At 53.5% G+C, this 25647-nt stretch overlaps 1 protein-coding gene and 1 long non-coding RNA gene across 4 annotated transcripts; one reads left to right on the forward strand and one right to left on the reverse strand.

Moving 5' to 3' along the window:
* Positions 1-774: 774 nt before the first annotated feature.
* On the reverse strand, positions 775-21801 carry LOC101113252 (myosin-3). 3 transcript variants are annotated; one of them, XM_027974881.3, is made up of 42 exons: positions 21722-21801; positions 21191-21226; positions 21019-21073; positions 20191-20402; positions 18436-18579; positions 17763-17919; positions 16667-16694; positions 16223-16331; positions 15558-15650; positions 14825-14888; positions 14647-14745; positions 13790-13893; positions 13558-13696; positions 13054-13172; positions 12814-12963; positions 12131-12301; positions 11725-12031; positions 11547-11617; positions 10908-10995; positions 10708-10825; positions 9994-10117; positions 9769-9905; positions 9429-9684; positions 8867-9109; positions 8604-8780; positions 8351-8496; positions 8181-8271; positions 7451-7840; positions 7237-7363; positions 6704-6822; positions 6339-6535; positions 5816-5999; positions 5072-5237; positions 4665-4789; positions 3868-4176; positions 3548-3751; positions 3349-3474; positions 2333-2503; positions 2128-2232; positions 1874-1969; positions 1639-1776; positions 775-919 (listed from the first exon to the last, which is right to left on the reverse strand). In XM_027974881.3, exons 4-42 carry the CDS (start codon positions 20392-20394, stop codon positions 893-895), a joined length of 5823 nt encoding a protein of 1940 aa, XP_027830682.1. In that variant the 5' UTR covers positions 20395-20402; positions 21019-21073; positions 21191-21226; positions 21722-21801; the 3' UTR covers positions 775-892. The 3 variants fall into 3 exon arrangements, with proteins under 3 accessions (XP_027830682.1, XP_060251421.1, XP_060251420.1); XM_060395438.1 differs by lacking the exon at positions 21191-21226; XM_060395437.1 differs by lacking the exon at positions 21191-21226 and having other exon boundaries at positions 21711-21801.
* Positions 3548-11567, forward strand: LOC121820586 (uncharacterized). The gene is made up of 2 exons (XR_006061167.2): positions 3548-4246; positions 8676-11567. It is a non-coding gene; the product is annotated as an uncharacterized LOC121820586 (long non-coding RNA).
* Positions 21802-25647: the final 3846 nt, after the last annotated feature.

A 25647-nucleotide genomic window follows, 5' to 3' on the forward strand; every position in this document is an offset into this window, starting at 1 on the left:
TCATTGATAGGCCACAGTGGCCCTCTTTCTGTGGATGACAAATCCCAGAAGGCGCTGAGCTCTCCTGATGCTCTAACTCCTCCTGAGTAAGTCTGGGTCATCTAATCCCCCAGAATCAGATAAAGGAGGGCACTTGGCAATATTTCTGATAATGACGAACAAATAATTCCAAGTTTGACAATTCTGTTTCTGTAGCAGGGCGCCCAGGTAGTATTCTGACTTCCTACTGTATTTTCTCATAAAGACAGGCTTACCCTGGGTAGGGCTGGGATTTTCTGCTGTGCGGCTTTGAAACCATGTACACTGAGCCGAGAACTCAGTGGCAGATGTCGCCCGAGCTCTTGGGGGACTGGCGATATTTCACTCAGTTATGTATTCCCAGTAGTTAGTGCAATGCTCACGTGGAGTGCTGCCTAACAAACTTTTCCTGTACTCCAGGGCAGTTCCCTGAGAGGGTGTAGGGGGACTCTAGCCCCTGCCTTATAACCCAGTTCAATTTGAGACAGGGCTTTCCTGAACCAAGCCTTCATGCGTCCCTCATGTTGTACTGGGGGATGACTCTTTGGACAAACTCCCCCTTCTCCTGCCAGAGCAGTGGTTAACCTAATCTCAAATGTAAACCAAAAGCAATCTCTCCCTGTCCCCACATACACACCCCAGAAAATATGCGGAATAGCTTTATCAAGCCATCTGCTGAGATTTCCACATTGGGCATAAATATCACCAGTGAACCATTTCCACACTGGGAAGAGAAAACAAATACAACGAAACAGCCCCAAACTGAAAACAAAGTTTATTGCATGTGAAAAGCAGTCACATGAAAAGTATCAGAATCAGGAACCATGAAAATACACATTTTGCATATTTTCTGTCCTGTTGCAGAGGAGGGGGCTCACTCTTCACTCTCGTGGACCACCATCTGGGGAGAAAATGGGCATTTCTAGTCATGTAAGCAGAGCCTCTCTTCCGGCTGCTTCCCCTCCCCGCAAGCATGCGGTTGCTTGCTTGTCTGTCTCAGAGGACAAGGGGTACTCCTTGGATCACAGGCAAATGGATACACGGCTGTCTAGGTGGTGGCCGTCACCCCAGGCCTGAGAGCCTGGTCCTCAGAACAGCCCAGGGGTGGTCTTCCCTAGTGTCTCAGACGGTAAAGAATCCACCTGCAATGCAGGAGACCTGGGTTCGATCCCTGAGTTGAGAAGAGCCCCTGGAGAAGGGAATGGCTACCCACTCCAGTGTTCTTGCCTGGAGAATCCCATGGACAGAGGAACCTTGTGGGCTACAGTCCATGGGGTCACAAAGAGTCAGACACAACTGAGCGACCTTCACTTAGGGACCTACACGCGGTGACTGCGGTGACGGAGGCCGGCGGCAGAGGGCGCCCGAGAGCTCCGTTCCCACGGAGGGACCACTCCCTGCTCTTCAGGACAGTGTTTTATTGGGACTCACAGACCTGGGTTTAGCCGGGCTCTTCTCAGCTGTGTGGCTCTAAGCAAATCCCAGACGGACCAGTTCTAAAGTCGATGGTGCTCCAGGGTCCCGTCCATCTCAAAAATGTCTCCATCTCGGGGGGCTTCCTCCCCGGGAGCCACACCTCCCCTCCTCGTCCTCCCCACCCAGTGCCTCAGGATCACCTACCCGGCTGGAGGTGAAGTCTCGGGTCTTCGCTCGCAGCTTATTGACTTGAGATTCAGCAATATCGGCCCGTTCTTCAGCCTCCTCCAGCTCATGCTGAGCTTTTCGGAACTTGGTGAGATGAGCGTTGGCTTGTTCATCCTAAAAGAGAGTTAAGTGGGTATGAGCAGTGAGCTCCTCTCTGGAGCTCCCGGGCATAAGCAGGGCGGGTTGTCACCCTGGGGTCGTGCTGACTTACAGCCTCCTCCGCCTGCCTCTTGTAGGACTTGACCTTCACTTGAAGTTTGTCCACCAGATCCTGTAATCTCAGCACATTCTTCCTGTCCTCTTCACTCTTCAAGAGAGAACATGGGATGGCAGGTCACCAGGAGGGGACAGGGACGCAAAAGGTCCCAGTGCCTGGGCTAAAGAGTTTCTCCCTGTTATCAGACAGAACCCAGGGTGAGGTTCCGCATTACAGAGGAAATGCCCCTGGGGTTTCCTTCCACTTGCCTGGTAAGTTAACTCCTTGACCCGCCGCTCATACTTCCTCAGGCCCTTGACAGACTCAGTGTTCTTCTTCTGCTCCCCCTCAAGCTCAGACTCCAGCTCTCGGATCTGGGGGAGCACTTGGGAAATTAGTCTGGGGCTAGATGAAGCATGACCAGGGCAGGCTGGAAAGCTCCGCTTATTACGCTGGGGTCCCTCCCCCAAGTACCCGCGTCTCCAGCTTCTGGATCTGCTTCTTCCCGCCCTTCAGGGCCAGCTGCTCAGCCTCGTCCAGGCGGTGCTGCAGGTCCTTCACCGTCTGCTCCAGGTTCTTCTTCATCCGCTCCAGGTGGGCGCTGGTGTCCTGCTCCTTCTTCAGCTCCTCGGCCATCATGGCCGCCTGAAAAGCACATCCCACTGAGATGTAAACAAAGGTCAGGTGCTTGGAACTGTCAAAATCTGGGGACCCGGAGGACTAGAGCCATGCTGCTGACAAAGGGCACAGGTGACATGATGCCTGAGCCCACCACACTACCATGGACTCTGGGAAGAACTGCACCAGGCATGTAAGCCGGACAGTGAGACCTCCAAGGGCTGCATGGGAAATCGTTTCTTCCCTTTCTTAAACTGGCCCCTTTGGGACCTCCCCACCCCAAGGAAATCCCTTCTTTCATTACCAACCCGTGAGTTATAGAACTCTGAGTCTATAACCCAGCGTCACAGGTGTGGGGTCGGGAGGCTAAGGGAACTGGAGGTGCGGACGGTGCAGGGCGCGAATAATCGCGGGGTAGTGCTCCCCACCAGCAGCAGGTGGCGCTGTGGGAACCGCGCGTCCGGGGACCGTCCTCTGGAGCAGGAAGGTGGGTGCTGGGGCGGGAAGTGGGCTTTCTGTGAGGTGACCTGACTGTTAGGTACGGTCCAAACAAGGCGGGGGGGTGGGGGGTGTCTCGTTTTCATATTTGGAATCAGCCATGAATAGAAGGGAAGAAGAGCATACCTCTCCCAGGGCACAAGACATGAACAGAATTCCTTCCGGTCTTTCTCATCCACACTCCTGTTATTTTTCATGCCCCCCTTATTAATGTGTGGGAGGGCATACGCTGAGTTCTGGGGGTCGGGGGAGTGCTTCTAGAGCAGAGCTCACCCAGCATGTGCCCTGGGGAGGCCCCACCGCGTCTAATGGGAACCAGCTCAGGGCTGGAGAGAGAGGGCCTGGATGAAGTGCAGGGCAGGGAGGGGCCTCACGTCGGTGATGGCCTTCTTCGCTTTCTCTTCAGCGTTCCTCGCGTCCCTGCTGGCATCCTCGACCTCACTCTGGAGCTGCGTGAGGTCCGTCTCCAGCTTCTTCTTGGTGTGGATGAGGCTGGTGTTCTGCGGCGGGAGGAGCAGGGTTACCACCCGGCACGTCCAAGGCCAGGACCCGGCCCGCCTCCCCTCCGCTCACCTGGGTGTGCAGGAGCTGGACGCGCTCACTGGCATCCAGGAGCTCCTGCTCTGCGATCTTCCTGCTCCTCTCCGTCTGCTCCAGGGTGGCCCGCAGCTCCTCCACCTCGGCCTGCAGCAGGTTGGCTCTGCGCTCCACGATCGCCAGCTGCTCCTTCAGGTCCTCCTGGCCCCGGAGAGCATCATCCAGGTGGAGCTGGGTATCCTGGCCAGACAGTAATGGAAGCGTCTGCGTGAAGTTGAGGCCAGAGGACCCTGAGGCCAGCCCATTGCTGTGCGTGTCTGAGGATGGAGAGGTTCCCCACCAGGGAGCCTACACACCTTCAGCTGCCCCTGGACACTCCGGAGGTGTCTGACGGTCTCCGCAGCCTGGCGGTTGGCATGGCTCAGCTGGATCTCGATTTCGTTCAGGTCCCCCTCCATCTTCTTCTTGATCCTGATGGCCTCGTTCCGGCTCCGCACCTCGGCGTCCAGGGCACTCTGCATCGTCTCTACTGTTCTCTGGTAGTTCCTTTTCAGCTGTTCGATCTCTTCATCTTTTTCGGCCATCTTCCTATCGATTTCTGATTTCACTTGTGTCAGTTCCAGCTGGATTCGGAGGATCTTGGCCTCTTCATGTTCGAGGGCGGCCTTTGAAGAACAAAAACAAAACAGAAATGATACCAGTGATGGGACAGAGCCTGCTACATTCCTCTCTGGGGTAAGAAAACTCCAATGGAATATTTGTAACTAACTCAATAATATTCAAAACTCTTTTTTAAAAAATCCCTAACTTACCTTCAGTGCAGGAATAAAATATTTCATTGCAGTTTGTTTTTATTATACTATGAATCAACAGTAACATTTAGATCATATTTCTTAGGCACTTAAGAGACTATAGATATTTTAAATTCATCTCAGCCTTTTGTAAAATCTCATTTTTAGACCTATTTTAACGTAGTGATTTTCTCCAGTAATTTCAAGATTATTCGCAGGTATTCACAGGTATTTGTCCACATAGTTTGCTAGGAAAAGAACCAACATGAGGACTGTGACTCTGCAGACCTCGAGTGGGGCCAGGCTGGAGCCCCACCGTCACAGCATCTGCTGCCTTCCTGCCTCCCTGGCATTCTGCTCACCTCTGCTTCCTCCAGAGCCAGCTGAATATCAGCCTTTTCCAGCTCGATCTGTTTCCTTGATTTTTCCAGTTCATGGATGGTTTTACCACTTTCAGCGATTTGCTCCGTGAGATCTGCTATCTCCTCTGTAAAGAGAGAAGTTTGATTGCTCTTGAACTTCCGTACAGGTTTCCACACAGAGGAAGCACTAGCCGGATGCTCTTAACTAGTTTATCAAGCTCTAATGATGCTGCTTGCTGGAGATAAGATACTGGACACAGAGAGGCTCGGAAACAAGCCCTTGGGTGTGGAATGCTTCCTGTGCCTGCGCTAACAGACACGCAGATGAGGTTGGGTCCTGAAGTCACACTCCTACAGCCTCACACTCTGGCGATAGCGTGAAGGGGGATTTCACACAAACTGCTTACGCTCCAAATTCTTATTTTCTCGTTTCACAGTTTCAAGTTGATCTAAGGCTTCTTCGTAGGCATTTTTCAGTTTGAAGAGCTCGGTGCTCAAGGAGCGGGACTCCTTCAGAGATGCCTCCAGCTCCGCCTGGCTCTCCTCACACTTGGTTTTCCACTCGGCAAGCACCTGCAATGCCGGGAAGAAAGGCACCTCTGTTCATGGCCCTTCACCTCCAGCTTCTATCTCAGGACCCCCATGAGTGTAAACACTCTGAGAATCGGGGTCCCCTTGGCTGCGTCGCTTGTTCCTGTTGACTAACCAAGATTTCATTCCATAAATCAATTCAAGATCAGTCACTGGTCAACAGTAACTGCCATCTCCAAAAAGCAAGTGGACCCTTTGGGAAGGAATTAGCTGGGCCTACTTTCCCTACTGCGAAAATGGCCCTGCACTTCTAAATATTTCATTAAAACCTCTGTTCAGATCAACCTTACTTGTCATACTGAAGGGGAGGCTGCCAGAAACCCTCCCTCTAGGACCCGAATTAGATTTCCACATCAGCCACCCAGACAGACCAGCCATGTTGGGGACCAAGAATGCTTGGGGCTGGACGACACTGGAGGACGTGGCTTGTCTCCACTGAAGTGTTTGGAGGGGACCCCCACCTGCATCCCACTCCCCTTTGGTTTTAGGGGCTTGCCCCAGGTCTCACTGCTCCTGGGGCAGTCAGGACTGGGGCCCCACCTCCTGCGCCCACCCCGCACCTTGTCAAAATTCCTCTGCTTCTTGTCCAGGGCGGCGGCCAGGGAGTTGGCTCTGTCCACGTCGACCATCAGGTCCTCCACCTCCGCTTGCAGCCTCTGCTTGGTCTTCTCCAGGGACGCACACTTCGCGTTCACCGCCTCCACCTGCTCCTCGGAATCCTGGAGGCGCTGAGCCAGCTTTTTCCTTAAAACAAATGAGAAGCAGATGCTGTTTAAGCTTCAGTCCTTCTTGAACATCACTATTCATCTAGCTGGAATCACTAACCTATGTGATTCAAACAGCTTTCCTTTCATAAGCCCAGGAGAACCTCCTGTCTGCTAAAAATCAGTTATTAGTAGCCTGCCTGCCTCTAACCAAGATCACAGTCGTTTGTCTCAATGAAATGTGCTCACACAAGTCCTCTGCTGGCACAGAACTGCCTTAAAAGACAGTAACATTCACTCTCAAGCAGTGCTAATGTCAGTGCTCTCTGTCATTTGATCATTTAGAAGTGCTAGTTCTTCTGAAGACAGAGTTACGTACTTGGCCTCCTCCAGCTCCTCTGTGCGCTGGATGGCGTCCGTCTCGTACTTGGTCCTCCACTGGGCCACCTCGCTGTTGGCCTTGGACAGTGCCCTCTGCAGCTCAGCCTTGGCTTCCTGCTCCTCCTCGTACTGTTCCCGCAGCAGGTCACAGTCGTGGCGGGCGGACTGCAGGGCATGGGCCAGGGCGCTCTTGGCCTGTGGAAGTCAGGAGAGAGGAGAGGCCCAGTGCATGAATGTTTCAGGCTGTGTGTGTGATGCAGTCCAGATGTGTTCCCGCTGTCATCACCCATGAATAAAGTTGTCTTTTGTTTCTGTAGGTGATGCGTAGAGGTTAGATCGGGGAGCATTCCCTCAGCTATGTACCTTGCTCTCTTCCTCTAACTGCCTCTTGAGCTCTTCTATTTGCTGGGTAAATGCTTGCTTGCTCCTGGAAAGCTGCGATACTGTGCTCTCCTTTTCCTCCAACTGACGACTCAGCTCACCTGTGTCCAGAAGGGAAACATTTTTATTTCATCTGTCTGTTCATTCACTCACACATTCCTACTGTGTGTAAGGCACTGTGCTGAGATCTGGGGGTGAAGGCACGTGTCCAGGGCAAGGAAGCTGAGTGCACACCCTGGTGAGACGCTGCACACCCTGGTGGCAAACGTCTCGAGGGTGCTCGGGGAGCAGGGGGTGTGCCGGGCGCCTCCTCACTCCTCTCTCCTTACTGGATTCTCAGTGCTCACCTCCTCCAGGGCACTCTGAATGGCCTTTCGTAGGTTATTCTGATTGCCTCTCTCCCAAAAATCTGCTTTCCTAGAAGTCCTCCCCAAACAAATCCTGCCTTTGGTTTTGACCTGCTGTCCCAGGTGGGTGTCCGGAAGGCGCCGCCCCTCCCGTTCCCCAGCGCTCACCAGCCTCTGTCTGCAGCCGGGACTTCTGGGTGCTCAGCTCACTCAGGCTCCTCTGAATCTCCTCGTTCTTGCCCCGGGCCTCGCTTAACTGGTCCTCCAGGGTGCGGCAAATCTTCTCCAGATTTGCCTGCAGGGTACAGAAGGGGAGAGAACTGAGTCAGTGCTCAGGTGTGGAGGGGCAATGGTGGGAGCCCCCTGCGTCCCACCCCCGAACCTTAGACTTGGACACGCTCTCCACGTTGCTGCCCAGGTCGTCGAGCTCCAGCTTGAACTCGCTCTTCTCCTTCTCCAGCTTCTGCTTGACCCTCTGCAGGTTGTCGATCTGCTCCCCCAGCTCGGCCACGCTGTCCGCGTGCTTCTTGCGAAGAGCAGCCACCATGGCCTCGTGCTGCAGGGTGGCCTCCTCCAGGTCCCGGCGCAGCTTCAGGAACTCGGCCTCCCGCTTCTTGTTCAGCTCTATCTGGGTGGACGTGACGCCCCCCGCCTCCTCCAGTCGCTCACTCAGCTCCTCCAGCTCCCGGGCGTAGTCGCTGCGCTGCTTCTCCGTCTTGGCGCGGGTCGCCCTCTCGGCCTCGATCTCTTCTTCCAGCTCCTCGATCCGGGCCTGTGCGGGCAGGCCATCTGACTCCCAGTGTCAAGAACAGGCTAGTTTCCCCTCCCATTAGACCAGCCAAGTCTTGGGCTGCTCCCAAGACTGTGAGTTTCCCCTGACATGAGCCTTTCCTGCAGCGGCTGATAATGAGTATCCTCCACTCTGACTATGGGTTGATGTGAAATACTTCAATTACGTGTTTTGTTTAAATTGTGGAAAAACTGTTCATTGCTACTGTCAGCCTGGACAGACGAGGCCCACGGTCCTGCCCCTTGCTCTGATAATGCACAGCAGACACGCCAGCTCACCATGTGTGGCCGAGCGTGAAAGCAGAGTCCCAAGCGCCCCCTACCTGCAGCTCTTTGATTTTCTTCTGAAACTGCAGGCCCAGAGTCTGCTCATCTTCCACTTTGCTTTGCAGTTGACAGTACTCAAAATCTTTCCTGTGAAGGGAAATGCAGGGCGTGTGAGGACCAGACACCCGGGCACGGGAAACCTGAGCACAGCGGTGTCAGGGCGCACTTCTTGAGCCGCTCATCCAGCTGCTGCTTGTCGCTCTCCAGATCCAGGATGGACTCCTGGGCGAGCTTCAGGTCTCCCTCCAGCTTCCTTTTGTTCCTTTCCAGGTCCACACGGAGCTTCTTTTCTTGTTCCAGGGAGCTTTCCAGCTGCAAAAGGCACCATCTCCTTTTAAGAACAAATGCTTTGCACGATGGGTGCCCCGGGGGCTCTTCCTGCCCCAACCCAGGCCTCCCAATTGGCATCCTTCACTCACATCATCCACCTGCTGTTCCAGTTTGCTCTTGATTTTGCTCAAAGAACTGACTTTGTCCTCTTCTGCCTGCAGGTCATCCAGAGTCTGCTGATGGGCCTCCTGGAGGGCCTTCTTCTCTCTGGTTAACTTTGCAATGGTTTCATCCAACCCGGCAAGTTCTTCAGTGAGGTTTTTAACCTAGGAAGATGCCACAAGCAATTATAAGAAAATATCAAGCTGGGTCTGTACTGACCAAAGCAGCGGAAACACCCACAAGGGTGTACCTTGTTCTCTGTGGCGTGTTTCTCCTTCTCAACCTTGGCCAGGGTCAGCTCAAGGTCGTCTATGTCTTTCTTCAGTTCCGAACATTCATCCTCCAGTTTCCTCTTCTTGGCCGTCAGCTCAGCATTCATCTCTTCCTCATCCTCAGCTCTCTCTGTCACTTCCTTGATCTTAGCCTCCAGCTGGAACTTGGCTTTAATCAGCTGATCACATCTTTCCTCTGCATCCAACAGGTTTTCACTTTCCTTTAAAAAAAAAAAATGAGAATCATGATTTCCTTTAATGTCTTAAAGGAAATTCCAGTGACATTCCAGTATTTTGTTGAATGAGTGAATTTGAACAAACTCCAGGAGATAGTAAAGGACAGAGGAGCCTGGCATGTTGCAATCCATGGAGTCCCAGAGAGCTGGCCACAACTCAGGAAGTGAACAATAACAAAGTATTTTGTTATAAATGGGATCCTTTATGAAACATACCCAGTGACAAGCAAAAATCCCACCCCAGGTCCAGTTTTCTCAGATAATCAAATCTAGGAGAAAAAAATCTGAATCCCTAGGCACATACAGCTTGCACTTGCAGCTGCAGGTCATTCTTCTCTTGCACCAGAGTCACCAGCTTTTCTTCCAGTTCCTTCCTTTTGGCCTCTGACTTGGCCAGTTCATCCTTGGTTTTCTGGAACTCTTCCTTCATGGTGGCCATCTCCTTCTCCGTCTCTGCACTCTTGAGAAGGGGCTTGATTTTGAAAAAGAGTTTCATCCAGGGCCAGTGCTTAACATTCATGAAGGCTCGAATGTTGTATTGGATGCAGAAGATGGACTCCCTGAAAACAAAACATCAGCTGTTTCTAAGAGAAACTCCCCGCTTCTCCCAAAGAGCTCAGATCTGAGCACAGACCCCGCTCGACCTTCTCTGCACCATCTTCTGGAATTCCACACGCATGAGGAACCCTCTGCACACGGCCTGCGTCCGGGTGATCAGCTTGGCCAGGCGGTCATCCCTCATTTCCTCCAGGGTTCCCAGCAAGCCAGCCTTGAAGAACACCTTGAGGGGAGACAGATGCCCTGGGTCAGTTTTCTGGAAGAGTCTGTCAGGGACCACAGGCCAGCGTCTGTTGGAACTGACACAGTACCTTGGTGTGTCCAAACTTGTACTGAGTGTGGTCGATATCAATGGATGCCAGCAGCTTTTCACACGCCTTCTTACTGTCGATGAACTGCCCTTCGGGGATGGCACTGGCATTAAGCACTCGGTATCTGCCATGTGGACACAGAAACATCATAGGCTATTAGCAAAGACGTGAACTTTGGAAACCAGTTCAGGCCTCTCTTCCAAGAGGCAAGAAGCCCAAGGTCCTGAGAGGGAAGGAAACTTGCCCTTGGTCACAGGCCAAACAGTGGCCTGAAATCTAGGCCTCCTAACTCTTCTTTGCCACGTCCTTTTCTGCCACGTGGTGTATCAGAGAAGGCCCTAAGAAAGTGTGGGAGAAAGAAGCATGTATACCTTGACCAGGTGGTGGTTAAATCATTTTACATGGAGTCCACAGCTGTTCAGTGTTTTTCCCTCTCAAATTCCAGCATTTACACACCTCCTCAAGAAACAAATGGAACATTTCTATTACATATGCATGTTCAGTAGCTAAGTCATGTCCAACTCTTTGTAACACCACAGATTGCAGCCTGCCAGGCTCCTCTGTGCATGGAATTCTCCAGGCAAGAATACTGGAGTGGGTTGCCATGCCCTTCTCCAGGGGATCTTCCTGACCCAGGGATGAAACCCGGGTCTCCAGCATGGGCAGGCAGGTTCTTGACCGCTGATCTGCTGGGGAAGCCCTCTTACTACGCACCTCTGTTTGAAGTCCCCGTAGAGGATCCTGTTGGGGAAGCCCTTTCTGCAGATGCGGATGCCCTCCAGCACCCCATTACAGCGCAGCTGGTGCAGGACCAGGCTGTGCTCCATGGCACCTGAGGAGAGAAGCAGCGCCAGCTTCGCACAGACTCTCCTGAAACCTGACCTCACCGCCTCCAGAGCCGGCGGGCGTCTTACCTGGGGTTTTGGTCTCGTTGGGAATTATACAGCGCACAAAGTGAGGGTGTGTTGTTCTTAAATTTGACATCAACTTGTTCAGGTTTTCCTAAAAGAGAAAGATTCAATTTGACAGTGAGCAGACTGTAGGCTTTTACAGACACAGAGATACAGTGTAACAAAAAAAGGTATTTTAAACTTCTTGTGAATTCTAATAAAGGTCTTATTTAACTCTTTTCAAAAGGCCTTTCAATAGTCCATTTGGCAAGAAGTGTAGGCAAGTCACTGATATGACAGTCTTGCTTCACAGTGAGCCAGAGACCAGCCAAGAACAGGACGCCTGCTGAGTTAACTCGGGGGCGCTATCTGGCTCCACTGGGCGCCTGAGACGCTACTGCCTTGTGTCCTTCAGGCAAGTCAGAAAGTTCATGCTGAGGACTCGCCTCCCAGGCAGCCCGGCCAGTTGCGTGTAAGGTGGGGGTTAAATTCTGGTCCTGCAATTGTTAGCACTCGTCTACATATACCACCACTCTCCTAAGTGACAGTAAGCAGTTAAGACCACATCACTATTCTTGAATAAACCAAGTTCAGCATCTCTATGTTGCTCATTTTGAGATGACTTAAGCCCATTACAAGCAAATAAACTTCTATCTTTCTTACCCTGAAAAGGGCAGAGACGGTTTGGAAGGAAGAACCTTTTTTCTTGGCAACTTTCTTCTTTCCGCTGTCAGCTGAAAGAAAAGATGGTGTGTGGTGTTAGCAGGCCTCCAGAGCTGTTTCCTTTGTGGGTTGAGCTGGGGGAGAAGGGTGGATTCGAGGCAGCCTGGGAGTCTGTTACCGTCCGCAGTGGTGAATGTGGCATAGAGGTGTGCCAGGAGCCTGTTGGAGGACTTCTGGTACAGCCCGACCACCGTCTCGTTCAGGGGGTCCTTGTTCTTCTCCAGCCAGCCTGAGACACTGTAGTCCACGGTGCCCGCGTAGTGGATCAGGGAGAAGTGGGCCTCAGCTCTGCCCTTGACTACCTTGGGCTTCTGGAAGTTGGCAGACTTGCCCAGGTGCTGGTCATACAGCTTGTTCTTGAAGGAGGTGTCTGTGGCCTTGGGGAACATGCACTCCTCTTCCAGGATGGAGAAGATGCCCATAGGCTGGACCAAGGCAGAGCGCACACGGGGTGAGTGGGTGTGAGCTGCAATGACAAGCATCAGGCCTGTGAGGGGCGGTTACCAAGCACACATGGCAGGTACCTTCTCGATGAGCTCGATGCAGGCGGCCAGGTCCATCCCGAAGTCGATGAACGTCCACTCGATGCCTTCCTTCTTGTACTCCTCCTGCTCCAGCACGAACATGTGGTGGTTGAAAAACTGTTGCAGTTTCTCGTTGGTGAAGTTGATGCACAGCTGCTCCAGGCTGTTATACTAACATCAAAAACATAATGTCCACACGGAAGGTTAGACTGCTTTCGAAGTTAAAAGACCCACCAACCTCCTCCTTTCTCCTTGTCTCGGCCTCAGCAGCTCAGCTATGCTTTCAGGTGCGGTCACATTCTTGGGCTCAGCTCACATCACGTCTTAAAGTTTTCTCCAGAACTCAAGCTAGAAGATACCTCTCCGTATCCTAAGTCCACGGCCTGGGCCTCTCCTGGACCCTGACCACAGTTTGTCTTATCTATAGTTGGTCTTCTGCGTACTTACATACTTCTCGTCATCATCTACAAACTACAAGCTTATCTTTTATTCACCGCAAGTCTTATACCTGGTAGACATTGACAACATGCTCTGATGGGTGTACATGCTTTTACCTGACCCACACTCCGTCTAGTGCCCCTCCCAGATGTGATATGGGGTGACAAGTGCCTGCCTGGACATCTGGCCTGTAATCCTGAGAACCAGCCCCCAGATAAAGCCACCTGAATATCGGGAATGCAAACCTCGAAGATCTCAAAGCCTGCGATGTCCAGGACACCAATGAAGTGCTGTCTCGGCAGCTTGGTGTCCAGTTGCTGGTTGATGCGAGTGACCATCCACAGGAACAACTTCTCGTAGACGGATTTGGAGAGGGCGTTCACAGCGTGGTGCACCTGTGTGTGGGGGTCAGCACCTGTGTTGCGTCTGTGGGCAGGAGGCATCGGGTGCCTGCATCCCTTCCCAGCCTCCTGGCAGTCACTTACCTGATCCACGGTCTGGCCCTTGGTAACATACTCATTCCCAACTTTCACTCTGGGGAAGCATAAAGCTTTCAGGAGGTCCGATGAATTCAGGCCCATCAGATAGGCTGTCTTGTCAGCCACTGGCAGGAAAGAAGGCCAGTTACAAGGGAAACCCCAGGTAACTGGCAAAGCCAAAGAACCCTCTGAAAATCCTCCAGATGTTTCAAGGCTCAGCTCAGCTCATCTCCATGTGCTTACATTATGTGTCTCTAAACTGTTCACCTGTGGGCACTAAGTCACCCAGAGAATATAATGGGCTTTGTGAAAAGGCAGCACTGGGTTCCGCAAAACCCTGGTCACTCCTCACCGTGTCTGAAGCAGGACCACTCGAGTGACTCAGCAGACAGGGCAGTAACCTGTCGGCATCTGAGCCCCGCAGAGGTTCATCTCTCCAGGGGGAGGAGGATTGATCACTTTCAAGGGAGGCCCCGGCTCTAGCGCACGCCCCAGCGGGTGATGGGGTACCTTCTGTGCCGTCCGGCTCTGCCTGCTCCTCCCGCTGCTTCTGCTTGAACTTCATGTTCCCGTAGTGCATCACGGCGCCTGTCAGCTTGTAGAGCCCAGACTTCTCCTCAGGGGTGAAGCCCAGGATGTCAATGGCGCTCTGGCATTGCAGGAAAGCACGTCAGCTGGCTGATGTCAGTGATGGAGCAGGAGCCCCCCACCACACACACATCCTTCTCCCTGATCTACTTACATCTGTGGCCAGCAGCTCCTCAGCGTCATCAATGCTGGCCACCAGGATCTCGCCCTGGCTGATGAAGGGGTAGTCATAAGGGTTGGTTGTGATGAGCAGCAGCTCTGCAATGATGACCAGTTAGAGGGGGTCACATGGATGCAAAGGAAATACCCCCACCTGGGGCTAAACAGCCTCTCATACTCACACTGTAGCTGAATATAAAGTCCGGGGAAGACTCTGCACCCACCCCGGCCACACAGGGTACAAACCCCAGAGAGAACATTTAAACCCTTTTGCTTTGTGTGCAGACAGCACAGATCCATGTCGGTTGGGAAAGATTAATCAGGAAAACAGGCTGAGCGTGGGCCAAGACACAGAGAGCCACTGGAGGGAAGCCCAGATGGTTTGGTAGAATCGTCGTCTTTTCCAAAACCTGTTGAAAGCTGCAGCCTGTTTCCAGGATTGGGCCCAGAATGCAGAGCAGACATAGCCAGAGAGCAGAGAAGGGCACGGAGCCCCTGTTAGGTGCCAAATGAAAAGCGCGGTGGACATCCACCAGCTGGCAGTTCCTCTGACTTGACGCGGGCCTCCCAGCATTTGGTGGAAGATTGGCTTTGTGGCTGACCACAAGAGGGCATCAGAGGACCACTAAACGCTAAGTTGTTCAGCCAGTTTCCCTGAACCAAAGCTGAAGGCAATCGTGCCTCATTCTTTTTCTGTCCATTGGATTGCATTTCTCAGATGGGCACATCACTGTCAAAACAGCCACACCCCATTTCTAAAACAAATTTCCTCTGCGAGTAGGCACAGCTCTCTTCAGTCCACTCTCCCAAGAGCTGACAGGCCCCAGACCAGCCCCTCGAGGGCATCCTCACCTATGAGCTCGGGCTTCCTATTGGAGAGAATCTGGTAGAAGATGTGGTAGCTTCTCTCAGCCTTCAGCTGGAAGGTCACCCTTGACTTCTCCAGCAGATCTAGGAACGCAAACACGGGAGTGTCTTCCAAACTGTTGCCCCGATGTCCCAAAACATCTGATCCTACGAATCTACTTACACGTTTCAATATCTGCAGAGGCCAGCTTCCCCGTGGTACCAAAATGGATGCGGATGAACTTGCCCTGTCGGGGAAGGGGGACCAGGTAACCTGACTCCAGGTGTTCCTGCCCACCTGGGGAGTGGAACGGAGCCTTTCCCCCGGGAACTTGCAGTTAAGCGTCCTCGTCACCTCTCTCCCTGCTTTGTTGTGCCTTCCCCCACTCCCTTGTTCCACGCTGCTTCCACATGCCACCCCAGTCAGCAGAGTCATGTTCTGTTCAAGATGCAAATCAAACCATATCACTTCCCTCTAACAGGATCCTGACTTCTGGAATGAAACCAGACCCTTCTCCTGGCCTGCATGCTCCCCAGGCTCCAGGTCCCTTCCCACTGCCCCTCCTCACTTCCCCACCTCATCTCGCAGAGCCTGCCTCACTCCAGCCTCTCAGACCCCCCGGAGATCCCTTGGCTCCACCAGCCCCTCCCTGCCTCTGCGACTGTGTCCAGCCTCACCCTGTGGATCTCAGGTTCACAGACCAGCGCCCCCCAGGAGGGCTCCTCTGCCGGCCCTGTCTAAAGGAGACCCGGCCCCCTCTACCGCCCCACCTGCTAGGGAACCGTCAGAGTGTCTTGTGGACTTGTTTCCTCCTCCTTTCATTATCCACCCCCAGGACTGCAGGTTCCTGGAAGCAGGGATCGTGCCTCCTCGCTGGCCTTGGCGGACACCCCAGCTCGACCCAGCACAGACTCACAAAGCGGGACGAGTTGTCGTTCCTCACGGTCTTGGCGTTCCCGAAGGCCTCCAGCAGTGGGTTGGCACTGATGATCTGGTCTTCCAGTGTCCCCTGGAGCAGGGAGTCAGGGCAGGAAGAGCCGTGTGTGAGGGTGAGCTCCGATGCCCCTCCTCCCCAGCTGGTCCCTCCCCTGCCCCTGCTTTCCAGCCTAGGGCCCAACCACGTCATCAGCACCTCACTCAGCCCTGTCGCCATGTCGTGTTTGGCTCTGGTTGGGTATCTTGACATGAACCTCATTTAACCCTTCAGCGCCTCCATTCTCCAGGTGGTGAGGTCACCTGTGTTCACACCATACTGCTGGGATATATTCGTTTTGAAAGGCAAATGGACGCTACAGTTCTCCCCGGGTGGTGTGTGTGACTCTGGTGTATGTCAGACTGACTTTTCTCGGCAGAGCCTTAGAGCTTGTCTCCTTGGCAATCACAGAATCTGGTCCTGTGAGATCACCGATGCGCTGGATCGTCTAGGAGAGCCGGCTGTCCCGTGCGATTTTCAACCCTGCCAGCACTCCTTCCCTGAGGAGACGGGCACCTCCCACCCCACACATACCCTATGCCTCCTCGCTCTGAAGTTAAGACAAGGGTCGGCAGCAGAAGCAGAGCCAGCCTGCCTCCTCTCCTTACCCTCATCTTGGAGTCCTTCTTCTTGGCGAGGTCTCCAGTCGCTGCAATTGTTGCAAAGTACTGGATGACCCTTTTGGTGTTCACAGTCTTTCCTGCCCCGGATTCGCCACTATTCAGAGCGATCGAAAGAGAGAGAAGGAGAAAAAGGGTCCTGTGAGTGTGAACAGCCTCCTGAGCCACATCAGATGTGAGATTCCCCACAAAGAGGAGACCATTCGGAGAGACAAGGGCCCTGGGAGAACGGCACCACTGAACACCCTGGACAGGGAACCCCATCTTCCTGAGGCCTCACATGCCTTCTGGCCTGTCCCCCTCCATCTCTGCTTCACAGACTTTGTTCTCTGTACTTTCTCACTAACAGAACAAAGCAAGTGCCATCTTCCCCTTCTGCACTGGGGACAAAGAGCCACAGCTGTGAAAATGCTCTACACCTTGGATACTTACGTGATCAGAATAGACTGGTTTTCACGATCTGCCAAAGGGAAAAATAAAATAGGGTTGATGGTATTATGAAAGGAACTTTCTCAGCCTAAATGTCCATCTACAGAGGAGTGGATTAAGAAGATGGGGTATATACACACAGTGGAATATTACTCGGCCATAAAAAGGAGTGACGTAATGCCATTTGCGGCAACATGAATGAACCTAAAAAGGACCAACTAACTGAAGTAAGTCAGAAAGACAAATACCATATGTCACTCATGCGTGGCTATATGATACAACTGAACTTAGTTGGAAACTAGAAACAGACTCACATAGGAAACAAACCTATGGTCACCGAAGGGGAAAGAGGGGTGGGTGAGGAATAAATTAGGATTTGGGGATTACCAGATACAAACTTGGAGAAGGAAATGGCAACCCACTCCAGTACTCTTGCCTGGGGAATCCCATGGACAGAGGAGCCTGGTAGGCTACAGTCCACGGGGTCGCAAAGAGTCGGACTGGATACAGACGACTATATATAAAATAAATAAGGTCCTATTGTATAACACAGGGAACTGTATTCACTATCCTATCATAAACCATAATGGAAAAAAATCAAAATATATATATATATCTGAATCACTCTGCTGTAAACAAGTTAACACAACATTGTAAATCAATTATATTTCGATCAAAAATTTTTAATAAAAATTAAAAGAGCTTCCCAGTTCTCCACGTCTCCAGCAGTCAGAGTTCACTGTACATCGACTCTGTTTTGTCCTACATGGGAGCTCAAAGAGACTTCTCCTTGAGAATACAGATCAAAGAGGTTAAGCCCCTGCTTACAGCCAGCCACTTGCTGCCCATCGTATTAGGCTGAACCATATGAAACTATCAGCCTTTGTTTTGGGCCCACAAAAATCCCAGTTTCACATGAAGTAGCCTTAAATCCAAGCTTCTCACCCAGGCCTGCAAGGCCCTAAAATTTCTGGCCTCTTTTTTTGCTTAAGCACCTCCCAGTTGTGTGGAGGCTGCGCACTAGAGGGGTGGCTGATTCCAGACCTGCAGCCTCCCTGAGCCCTGCGCGCCTCTCCAGGCTTCCTCCTTGGAGACCTACCTGTGAGCATGAACTGATAGGCGTTGTCAGAGATGGAGAAGATGTGGGGCGGGGCCTCCTGGCGCTTCTTGCCGCGGTAGCCCTCCACCACCTCGGGGTTGTACACTGGCAGCCACTTGTAGGGGTTGACGGTGACGCAGAAGAGGCCCGAGTAGGTCTGTGGGGGCATAAAATATGCATATTTATGTACACATGGGTGTGTGCCTATAAAACCCTCCCCCTTTGTTATTTCACTTTTCTTTATGAGAAACTTGTAAAGGAGGCAAGATACGATTTCTCTCTATGGATGAGGCAGCTGAGACCCGAGGGGTGCAGTGACCATCCACAGCTGCTGAGTGACAGCACCAGGACCTGGCCTCAGCCCCACCCCTCCTCTGGTCCCCTCCTGGGCCCACTCATCTCTCACTTTCTCATCCTCCATCACTCTCGTCCCTCTTTTGTTCAATGGCCTCAGTTCAGTTCAGCCACTCAGCCGTGTCTGACTCTTTGCGACCCCATGGACTGCAGCGTGCCAGGCCTCCCTGTCCATCACCAACTCCCAGAGTTTACTCAGACTCATGGCCGCTGAGTCGGTGATGCCGTCCAACAGCCTTCCAAAGCCCGTCTCGTGAGCCTCTCCACCCCAGCCCCGCCCCCGCGCAGGTCCCTGGAGCCCGCGGGCGTGGGCACTGACGTAGATCATCCAGGACGTGTAGCGGTCCTTGAGGTTGTACAGCACGGCCGGCTCGTTCAGGTGCGTCAGCATGGCCATGTCCTCGATCCGGTCGAACTTGGGGGGGTTCATCGCGTACACGTCCTCTGGCTTCACCACCAGCGTCTGCAAGGGAGGGGGTACGGTGCACACCTGGGCGTCTCTGTGCACAGGTGTGTCTCCCATGCCCAGATCAGAAGGAGGGGGTGCTGGAGGAAAGGCCTGTCTGACAGGGAGGCAGTTGGGGCTGGGGTGGCTCATGGTGGAGGAGATGCAATGGGGTTCGGTTCTGATACTCAGGCTTTTGCTTTTTACGTCTCCAGTGGTCTGAAGTGAGGGAAGGATGACAGAAAGGAGAGGAGGATCTCGAGGGGATTCAGGGAGGAGGAGGCAGGCCCAGGAGCCAGCGGGAACTCCTCAGCTGGGTCATGCTGGCTGGGCCAAAATCCGGTTCCAGTGGCTCATGGGTGTTGGCGTCTACTTAGAGGGCACGGCAGGTGGATGGCATCCCCGAGGCAGGGACAGAGAGGAGGTGGCCGGTGGTATGGACCTCCAGGCCGGCAGCCCGAGTCATCCTGAGCTCCCTGAAAGCAGCTCCCAGCCCCCACCCAGCATCTCGCCCATTCATCCCCACCTGCCTGAGCTGTGAAAGGGAACCCTCTCCCCACTCCCTTTCTGGGGCCAGAGAACTACAGGGCGGAAGGCGCCACTGGGCAGAGCAGTGGTGACAGGCATCCTCATGCTCCCCTTGAGAGGAGCAGACCTGTCATGGCGTGGAGCTCACCTTCCGCTCTCCTACCCTCCGCTCACCCCCTTCCTGTCTGAGACCTCCGTTGCAGATGGTGGTTTTCCCGGCCCCGCGTCTGGGCCAGGTGGTAGGAAACCTGCCTTCAAGCAGGGGTTCACTAAAACCATCCAGGCCTCAGCCCGCCAGTGAGATGAGGGTCTGGACATCTTGGACTGTCCTCCACCGAGTCTAGCTTCTGTGCTCCCTGCAGCTTCGGAAGCCTTTCCCCACTCCGTCACCCGAAATGTACTGAGAGCTGCCCTCGAGCTTCAGGGCTTGGAAGATGGTTTCAGTGGGTGGTTTCCATGCTGTTTTCTTTCACCTCTAACCCAGTGATACTATTTCCTTTACTCCTCTCATTTGGATCCCCACCCCCATTTTATCTGAACCTTTCTTAGAACATTTCTGGATTCTTCTGGTCTAAATTCCAGACAGTTGGGATGTTCAGAATTCCTCCCAGCACCCCCATGCTAGCCTGGCAGAAAGGAATGGGCTAGACTACTCATTGCCTTCGTGATATGGGGACGCTGCTACTTCAGTCAAGCTTGTGGTCCACTAGGGTCTCTGACCTGCTTTCCTTACTTCCTTACATACTATCGCCAGAAGAATCAGGAGGAAACTTAGGCTCCCAAAGGAGAGTGCTCTGAAGAAGGTCGTCCTCTTGTTGGACTCCCAACTCCACACCTTTGGGACACACACGGCTGGTTCCCGCTGACCTAGAGTGACTTGAACATTGACAAACGCGCTGGAACGTGACTTGCTTCGGCCAGCCGCAGGCAGGTGGTTCTCCCACCGTGCAACCTGAGGCCAGGGTTCACGCTGCTTTCTCTGAGGACACCTGGGAGGTATTCACATGTGGAGAGGGCCAGGTGTGGGGCAGACGCACCGACCGGGCAGCCAGGGCAGCAGACAGAGGGCCAGTGGCTCGCAGAGGGAGTGGTGCGGCTTACCCTGTTGTCTTCGGTTTCCACCGTGACCTTCCCGTCCTGGGTGCTCTTAATTCTCCCCTTGGCATACTCTTCCTTAGAGTCAACCACGAAGCAGTAGGTTTTGGCATCAAAGGGCTGGTTCTGGGCCTCGATCCTCTCCTTTTCCGACTTCCGGAGGAAGGGAGCGGCGATGCCGAACACTTCCATTTCGGTGTCGCTACTCATGGTGTTGGCTGGAGGATGAACCCACCAGGTCAGCCCCCTACCCCCGACTCCAGCCCTGCCCCCGTGGGAGCCCAACCAAGGTGGGCCAGGAGCATCTGATTTTTCCCATCCACCCCCGTGGAAAAATCAAATTCACACTTATTGTGCCGACTCTGTGCAAAGGGCATGGAGTGGATGCCACCCAAGCTCCCCCATCCAGGTGAAGGAACCTGAAGGAGGGGGCAGCTCTTGGGACCCAGTTTCCTTTTCTGAAAAGCCCAGGTGTTGCCAAGGGGAAATTTAAAAATAAACACCATCAGAAGTTAACACCATTCTTCAAAGAGAGTGTGCCAAATGGCAAACAGCTAAGGAATTTGGGGACTGCTTCGATTCAAGGTGGCCACCTCTTCACACGAGGAAACTGGCTTTCGCTTCCTTCAACTCTGTTCTGAGAACAGAGGTGGCATCTGACTTGAGCATCTGCCGAGACCCTCTCCGCAGCCTTCCCTGTCCCAGTCCAAGGTCCTCTCCAATCCACCCTGTCCTGGTCTAAGCTCCACACGCTCCTGCCCCCCAGGCCCCTGGAAGATGGAGGAACTGTACCCTGGAGACTTCTGAGCCAAGGGACCCAACCTGCGTCCTCACCTGAGAGTCACACCCACAGGACGACAGCGGACAGCAGCAGCCGTGGAAATCAGACCTGCGGTAAATATGCAAAAAGAAAACTCAGGGCACCTGATAGTGTAGTTCAGTTCTGAATCGGGTCTTGAATTAACCAAATAAGGGGAAAGGACTAATAACTTAAAAAGAGTCTTACTCCGGAGACAGGCTGGAAGAGCAGATGGGATGTAACCTACAAGTGATTCATAAAGGTAGTCAAAGCCCCCAGGTGCCCCCAGACCTGGCTCCCACCAGCCCACTAACGCAGCCTCCTCAGTCTGCATGCAGTGCCTCTCTTTCAGAACGAGGCAGGAAGGACAGCATCTCTGTCAAAAAGGTCTGTGGTTCCAGGCTAGGACCAGGCCCCCTCTGACTTCTGTGAACAGGGAGAAGTCTCAAATTGGCAAACTGACACAAGCCTTCGGGGCCTTGAGATCATGGACACCTGCTCGCCAGGCACACAGTGCAGGCGGGGAAGGTGAGGGCAGGGGTGGGGGCCGGTGACCCCACAGCCTCTGCACAGATCAGAGAGGAAGAGGGGGCTCGTCAGGCCACACTGACAGGCCGAGGTCCATGGAGCATCCAGAGGGATCCTGCCCGAGGGGGGCCTTGAAGACAAGGTCGAGGGGACCTCAGGGAGGAGGAAGTGGGTGCTGGAGGTGGAGACCCAGCTCCACCTCTAACTAACCTCGCCACAGCCAGGTGTGATCCTCCGAGCCACACACGGAAGAGAGCTGTGCGGGGCGCCCAGACTCCTCCGCCCACAGCAGCGCCGGGGGCTGCCGCTGCGGCTTTTATAGCCTGTCCCCCCACCACTCATTCCGGCTCTATATTTGGAAAGGGAGTGACCAATGCCACGAGCTGAGGGCCAGCTCCCTTCCTCACGTTTTTTTTGCCGTTGCCAAGGGCGAGGTATATATAGAAATGAGCAGGATCCATAACCATTCTCCAGCTGGAGAAAGCTGGAAGTTTGAGATGCCTTTCTCTGAACCTGGGGTCGGGGTGCCTTCACTCAGCCTGAGGGGTGGCCTCGTGGGGGTCCTGCCTAAACTCCATCCTGCAGGTGCCACGTGCTTGAAAATCAAGGTGCATTCTGGGGACAGAAATCGCGTCCTGTGGGGAAAAGGAGTGTAACTTGAGGACAGAAAGATGAAAATCCTCTTGGCACTTTGGGCAAGACTTTTGTTACAACACAGGGTTGTAACAGAATTGTGTGAATGTAAACTTGTGCCAGGAATGACAACAATTATAATCCTCCTCCTCCTTTCACTGTGTAACTTTCTGTCTCATTAGCGTCATTGTTAATTTAATCCTTTCTTAAGCGCCAGTAGGACCAGCAAGTAAATTAATGACAGGGAGCCACCCCACCAGACAGTATCCACAGCAACAGCTGCTTGAGGACCTGTTGTTATTAAGATACATGACCAATTAGGAAAGACAGCTGCTGGCCAGGGTGGGGGTTAGAGGGTGGCGTGCCTGCAGAGAAACACGGGGATGGGAGGAGAGGGTCCAGCAAGCGTGGCTCTTTCTAAATCAGGGTTGAAGGAACAAAGCCTGGAGACCAGAGGTATGGCTGAAGCTCAGCCCACTCCTGTCCGGCTTTATGTTGGCTTCTTTTCTCCCTACCTTTCCTGAAAAGCCTTTGGGAGGGTGGTTGGTGGGCACCCCGTGGTCATTAACTGTCACCAGTTCCCCCTTGAGAGGAAGAGTGGCCCCCTCCCAACACACAGCACTCGCGGAAGTGGAAGAGGTGTGGGCGGGGATGGGGCAGCAGGGCTGTGGACCCCAAGACACAGGGACATACGTTAATTGCCCACTGTATGCTGGCCCCAGGGCAGAGCACCTCAAGAGGGCACAAGAGGAAGGGAGACGCAGCCTTTACCCTTAGCGGTTCCCAGGCTAATGGTGAGCCGGCTGTTTTTGAGATTCAGGTGATTTTAGGTCAAAGCACACTTGGTGAACCGCCTGCTCTGTGAGGGCCAGGCAGGCGCGCGGCTGAAGGGAAAAAATACAGGAAGCCTGCACCCCTCAGCCTGCCATGGGCTCGCGGTGTGTACACTCCCACCTCCCTGCTCCAGCTGGGTGGAGACCCCCATGCCTAGAGACCCTCCTCACCCAAGAAAGCCCAATGCTCCTAAAGTGTCGGTCTGTGTCTGAAAGGGGGTGGTCTCCTTGAGGTCCTGTCCTGCCTGCCCGGTGACACGTCAGAGTCCACATCTTTGTCCACTGGCTGGCCTTCTCCTTGGGAGGCCTGGTCAGGACGGGTACAGGTCAGCTGCGGAGCAGAGGCGTGAGGCAGCCCTGTGGGCTGGGGGACAGTGCGAGGGGCCCTGGCCACACCTCAGGCATTGGCGGAGCAGGGCCGCCTCGGGCAGGGGTGGTGCCGGGGGTCCCTCCCTGCCACCTGAGCAGAATCAGGCTCAGTTTGCTCTTACAGCTTCTTGTCACCAGTTTACCTGTCTCTCTGTATAACCACTTCCACACCCAGCTCCGGGAAACTGCAAGGATGTTTTCCGTACAGAGTTTGAGTTCCTTGTAGAACAGTCCCAGGTCACGTTAATTGAACCCAGCTCTAGCTCTGAGATGCTCCTGGCCTCCTCCAGATTCTGCAGGTCACGTAGCCTGTCTTCCTCTGCATCACGCTCCTTCCTCATGCAGGCAGAGAGTGTTCAGCTTGGAGGTCTCACAGGTGGCTGGCTGGTCAAGCTGCTTTGGCTCAGGAGGAGCTGGGAGGCAGGAGGGGCAGAAGGACCGCCTGAGGGCACAGGAGGAGGCTCAGAGTCAGGCAGAGAGCCCTGCTCTCTGGAAACCCCAAGGATGGAAATGACAACAAAACCGCAGCAGAGAGCACAGTTCTAAAACCAGGCGTCAGGGATCAGAAGGCACGGCCGTCTGGGGACTTGCCTGGTGGCCCATGGGTTGGGACTTTGTGCTTTCACTGCTGAGGGTGCAGGTACAATCCCTGGTCAGGGAACTAAGACCCTGCAAGCTGCACGGTGTGACCAAAAAAAAAAGCACAGCCATTTGGAAACTTACCTGTTGGAGGAAAGAGCTGCGCAGATAGCAGCAGCTGCAGGCTGTGGAAATTTTGGAGTCAGATGGGCCAGGGTGTGAACCCCACAGCTCACCCTCTGGTTCACTGTATGATGGCGGGAATTGTGCCTAACTTCTCTGAACCTCTGTTTTCTCATCTGTGATATGGGGGTGAGGGCTTCCCAGAGGGCTCAAGGTAAAGAATCTGCCTGCTGATGCAGGAGCCACTGGTTTGATCCCTGGGCTGGGAAGATGCCCTGGAGGAGGAAGGGCAACCCACTCTAATATTCTTGCCTGGAAAATTCCATGGACAGAGGAGCCTGATGTCCAGGGGGTCATAAAGAGTCGGACACGACTGAGCACAAAGATGGGGACAATATGGCTGCCTTGCAGACTGGTTATGTGCATTCAGCAGGATAATAAAATGTCAGGCACACCTGGTGCTATGTTGAGCACATTGTAGATTTTACTTTTTTTATTTCCCTATCTGAAAGTTTCCACATGTTACACACGATACTACTGGTTATCTTGGTGGTGTTGAGTAGATCACATTAGATAAGTTTTACTGAGGTGAGCAGGGAGAAGGGACACGTGTGTGTGTGTTTTAAAAGATTTCCATCCAAAGAGGGATACATCTTAGAGAAGGCGCCTCAGGATGCTGAAACAGGCCACTTTCAGGGCTAACTGGCCCTGCGGCTGGTGTGAAACCCTTCTCTGATCAGTGGGGGATGGATGGTATAGCAGTGTATTATTAGCCAGCTTTACGGGAACGGGAGGAGGCCTTGTTCCTCTGGCCATCACGCAGCGAGAACCAACCGGCACAGCCTGGACGGAGCGCTGTGCCTACTCCTGGGTGCACTGGAAGAGCGTGCTGTGTGTCTCTAGAACGCAGGCAGCTCAAGAGGCTACCTGGAGAGCGAGCCGCTGAGTCCCCTCCCCAGATGTTGGCTTCCTCCTGAGTGGCTTTCCTCCACTGCTGTGTGATGTCTGCTCCACATGTGGACACAGGGCTCCTCGGGGTGGCTCCTGTTCTGACTAGGAAGTCAGCCTCAGGAGCAGATGCCTCTGCAGTCAAGTGCCTTCTCCACATCCCACTTGAGGTGGGTCAGGTGTCACTGGAAGCAGTGAAGTCAGTTATTCTGAGCTAAGACCCTTCCCCACCCCTGAGGTGAAGGGCAGGGATCTCGAACTGTTGTCCAGAATCCCAGGTGGAAATGAAAGCTGAGAGGGCCCATAATACTCCTTTAATTCAATTCAACAAACACCCACTTTCCCCACCTTTCCATTATGCACAATGTCAAACATACGGAGAAAATGAAGCACGGTATTGAACATCCAGGGTAACGCTGCAGCTGGATTGGATATCAAAGCCGTGCTACAAACCACCTCACTAACTACACGAGAGGAGTTCGGGGAATGGATGGTTCTAGAATTATGACATGAGCCAGAAGTTTGTGAAGTCCATCACAGCAAACTTCTTGAAAATGTCAAACCTCAATCTGTAGGTGAAAGGATGTGCACGCCCACTCCTACTCTTTGCGACCCCGTGGACTGGAGCCTGTCCGGCTCCTCTGTGCGTGG

This window comes from Ovis aries, chromosome 11 (genome assembly GCF_016772045.2).
Source record: "Ovis aries strain OAR_USU_Benz2616 breed Rambouillet chromosome 11, ARS-UI_Ramb_v3.0, whole genome shotgun sequence".
In the NCBI taxonomy this organism is placed as follows: domain Eukaryota; kingdom Metazoa; phylum Chordata; class Mammalia; order Artiodactyla; family Bovidae; genus Ovis; species Ovis aries.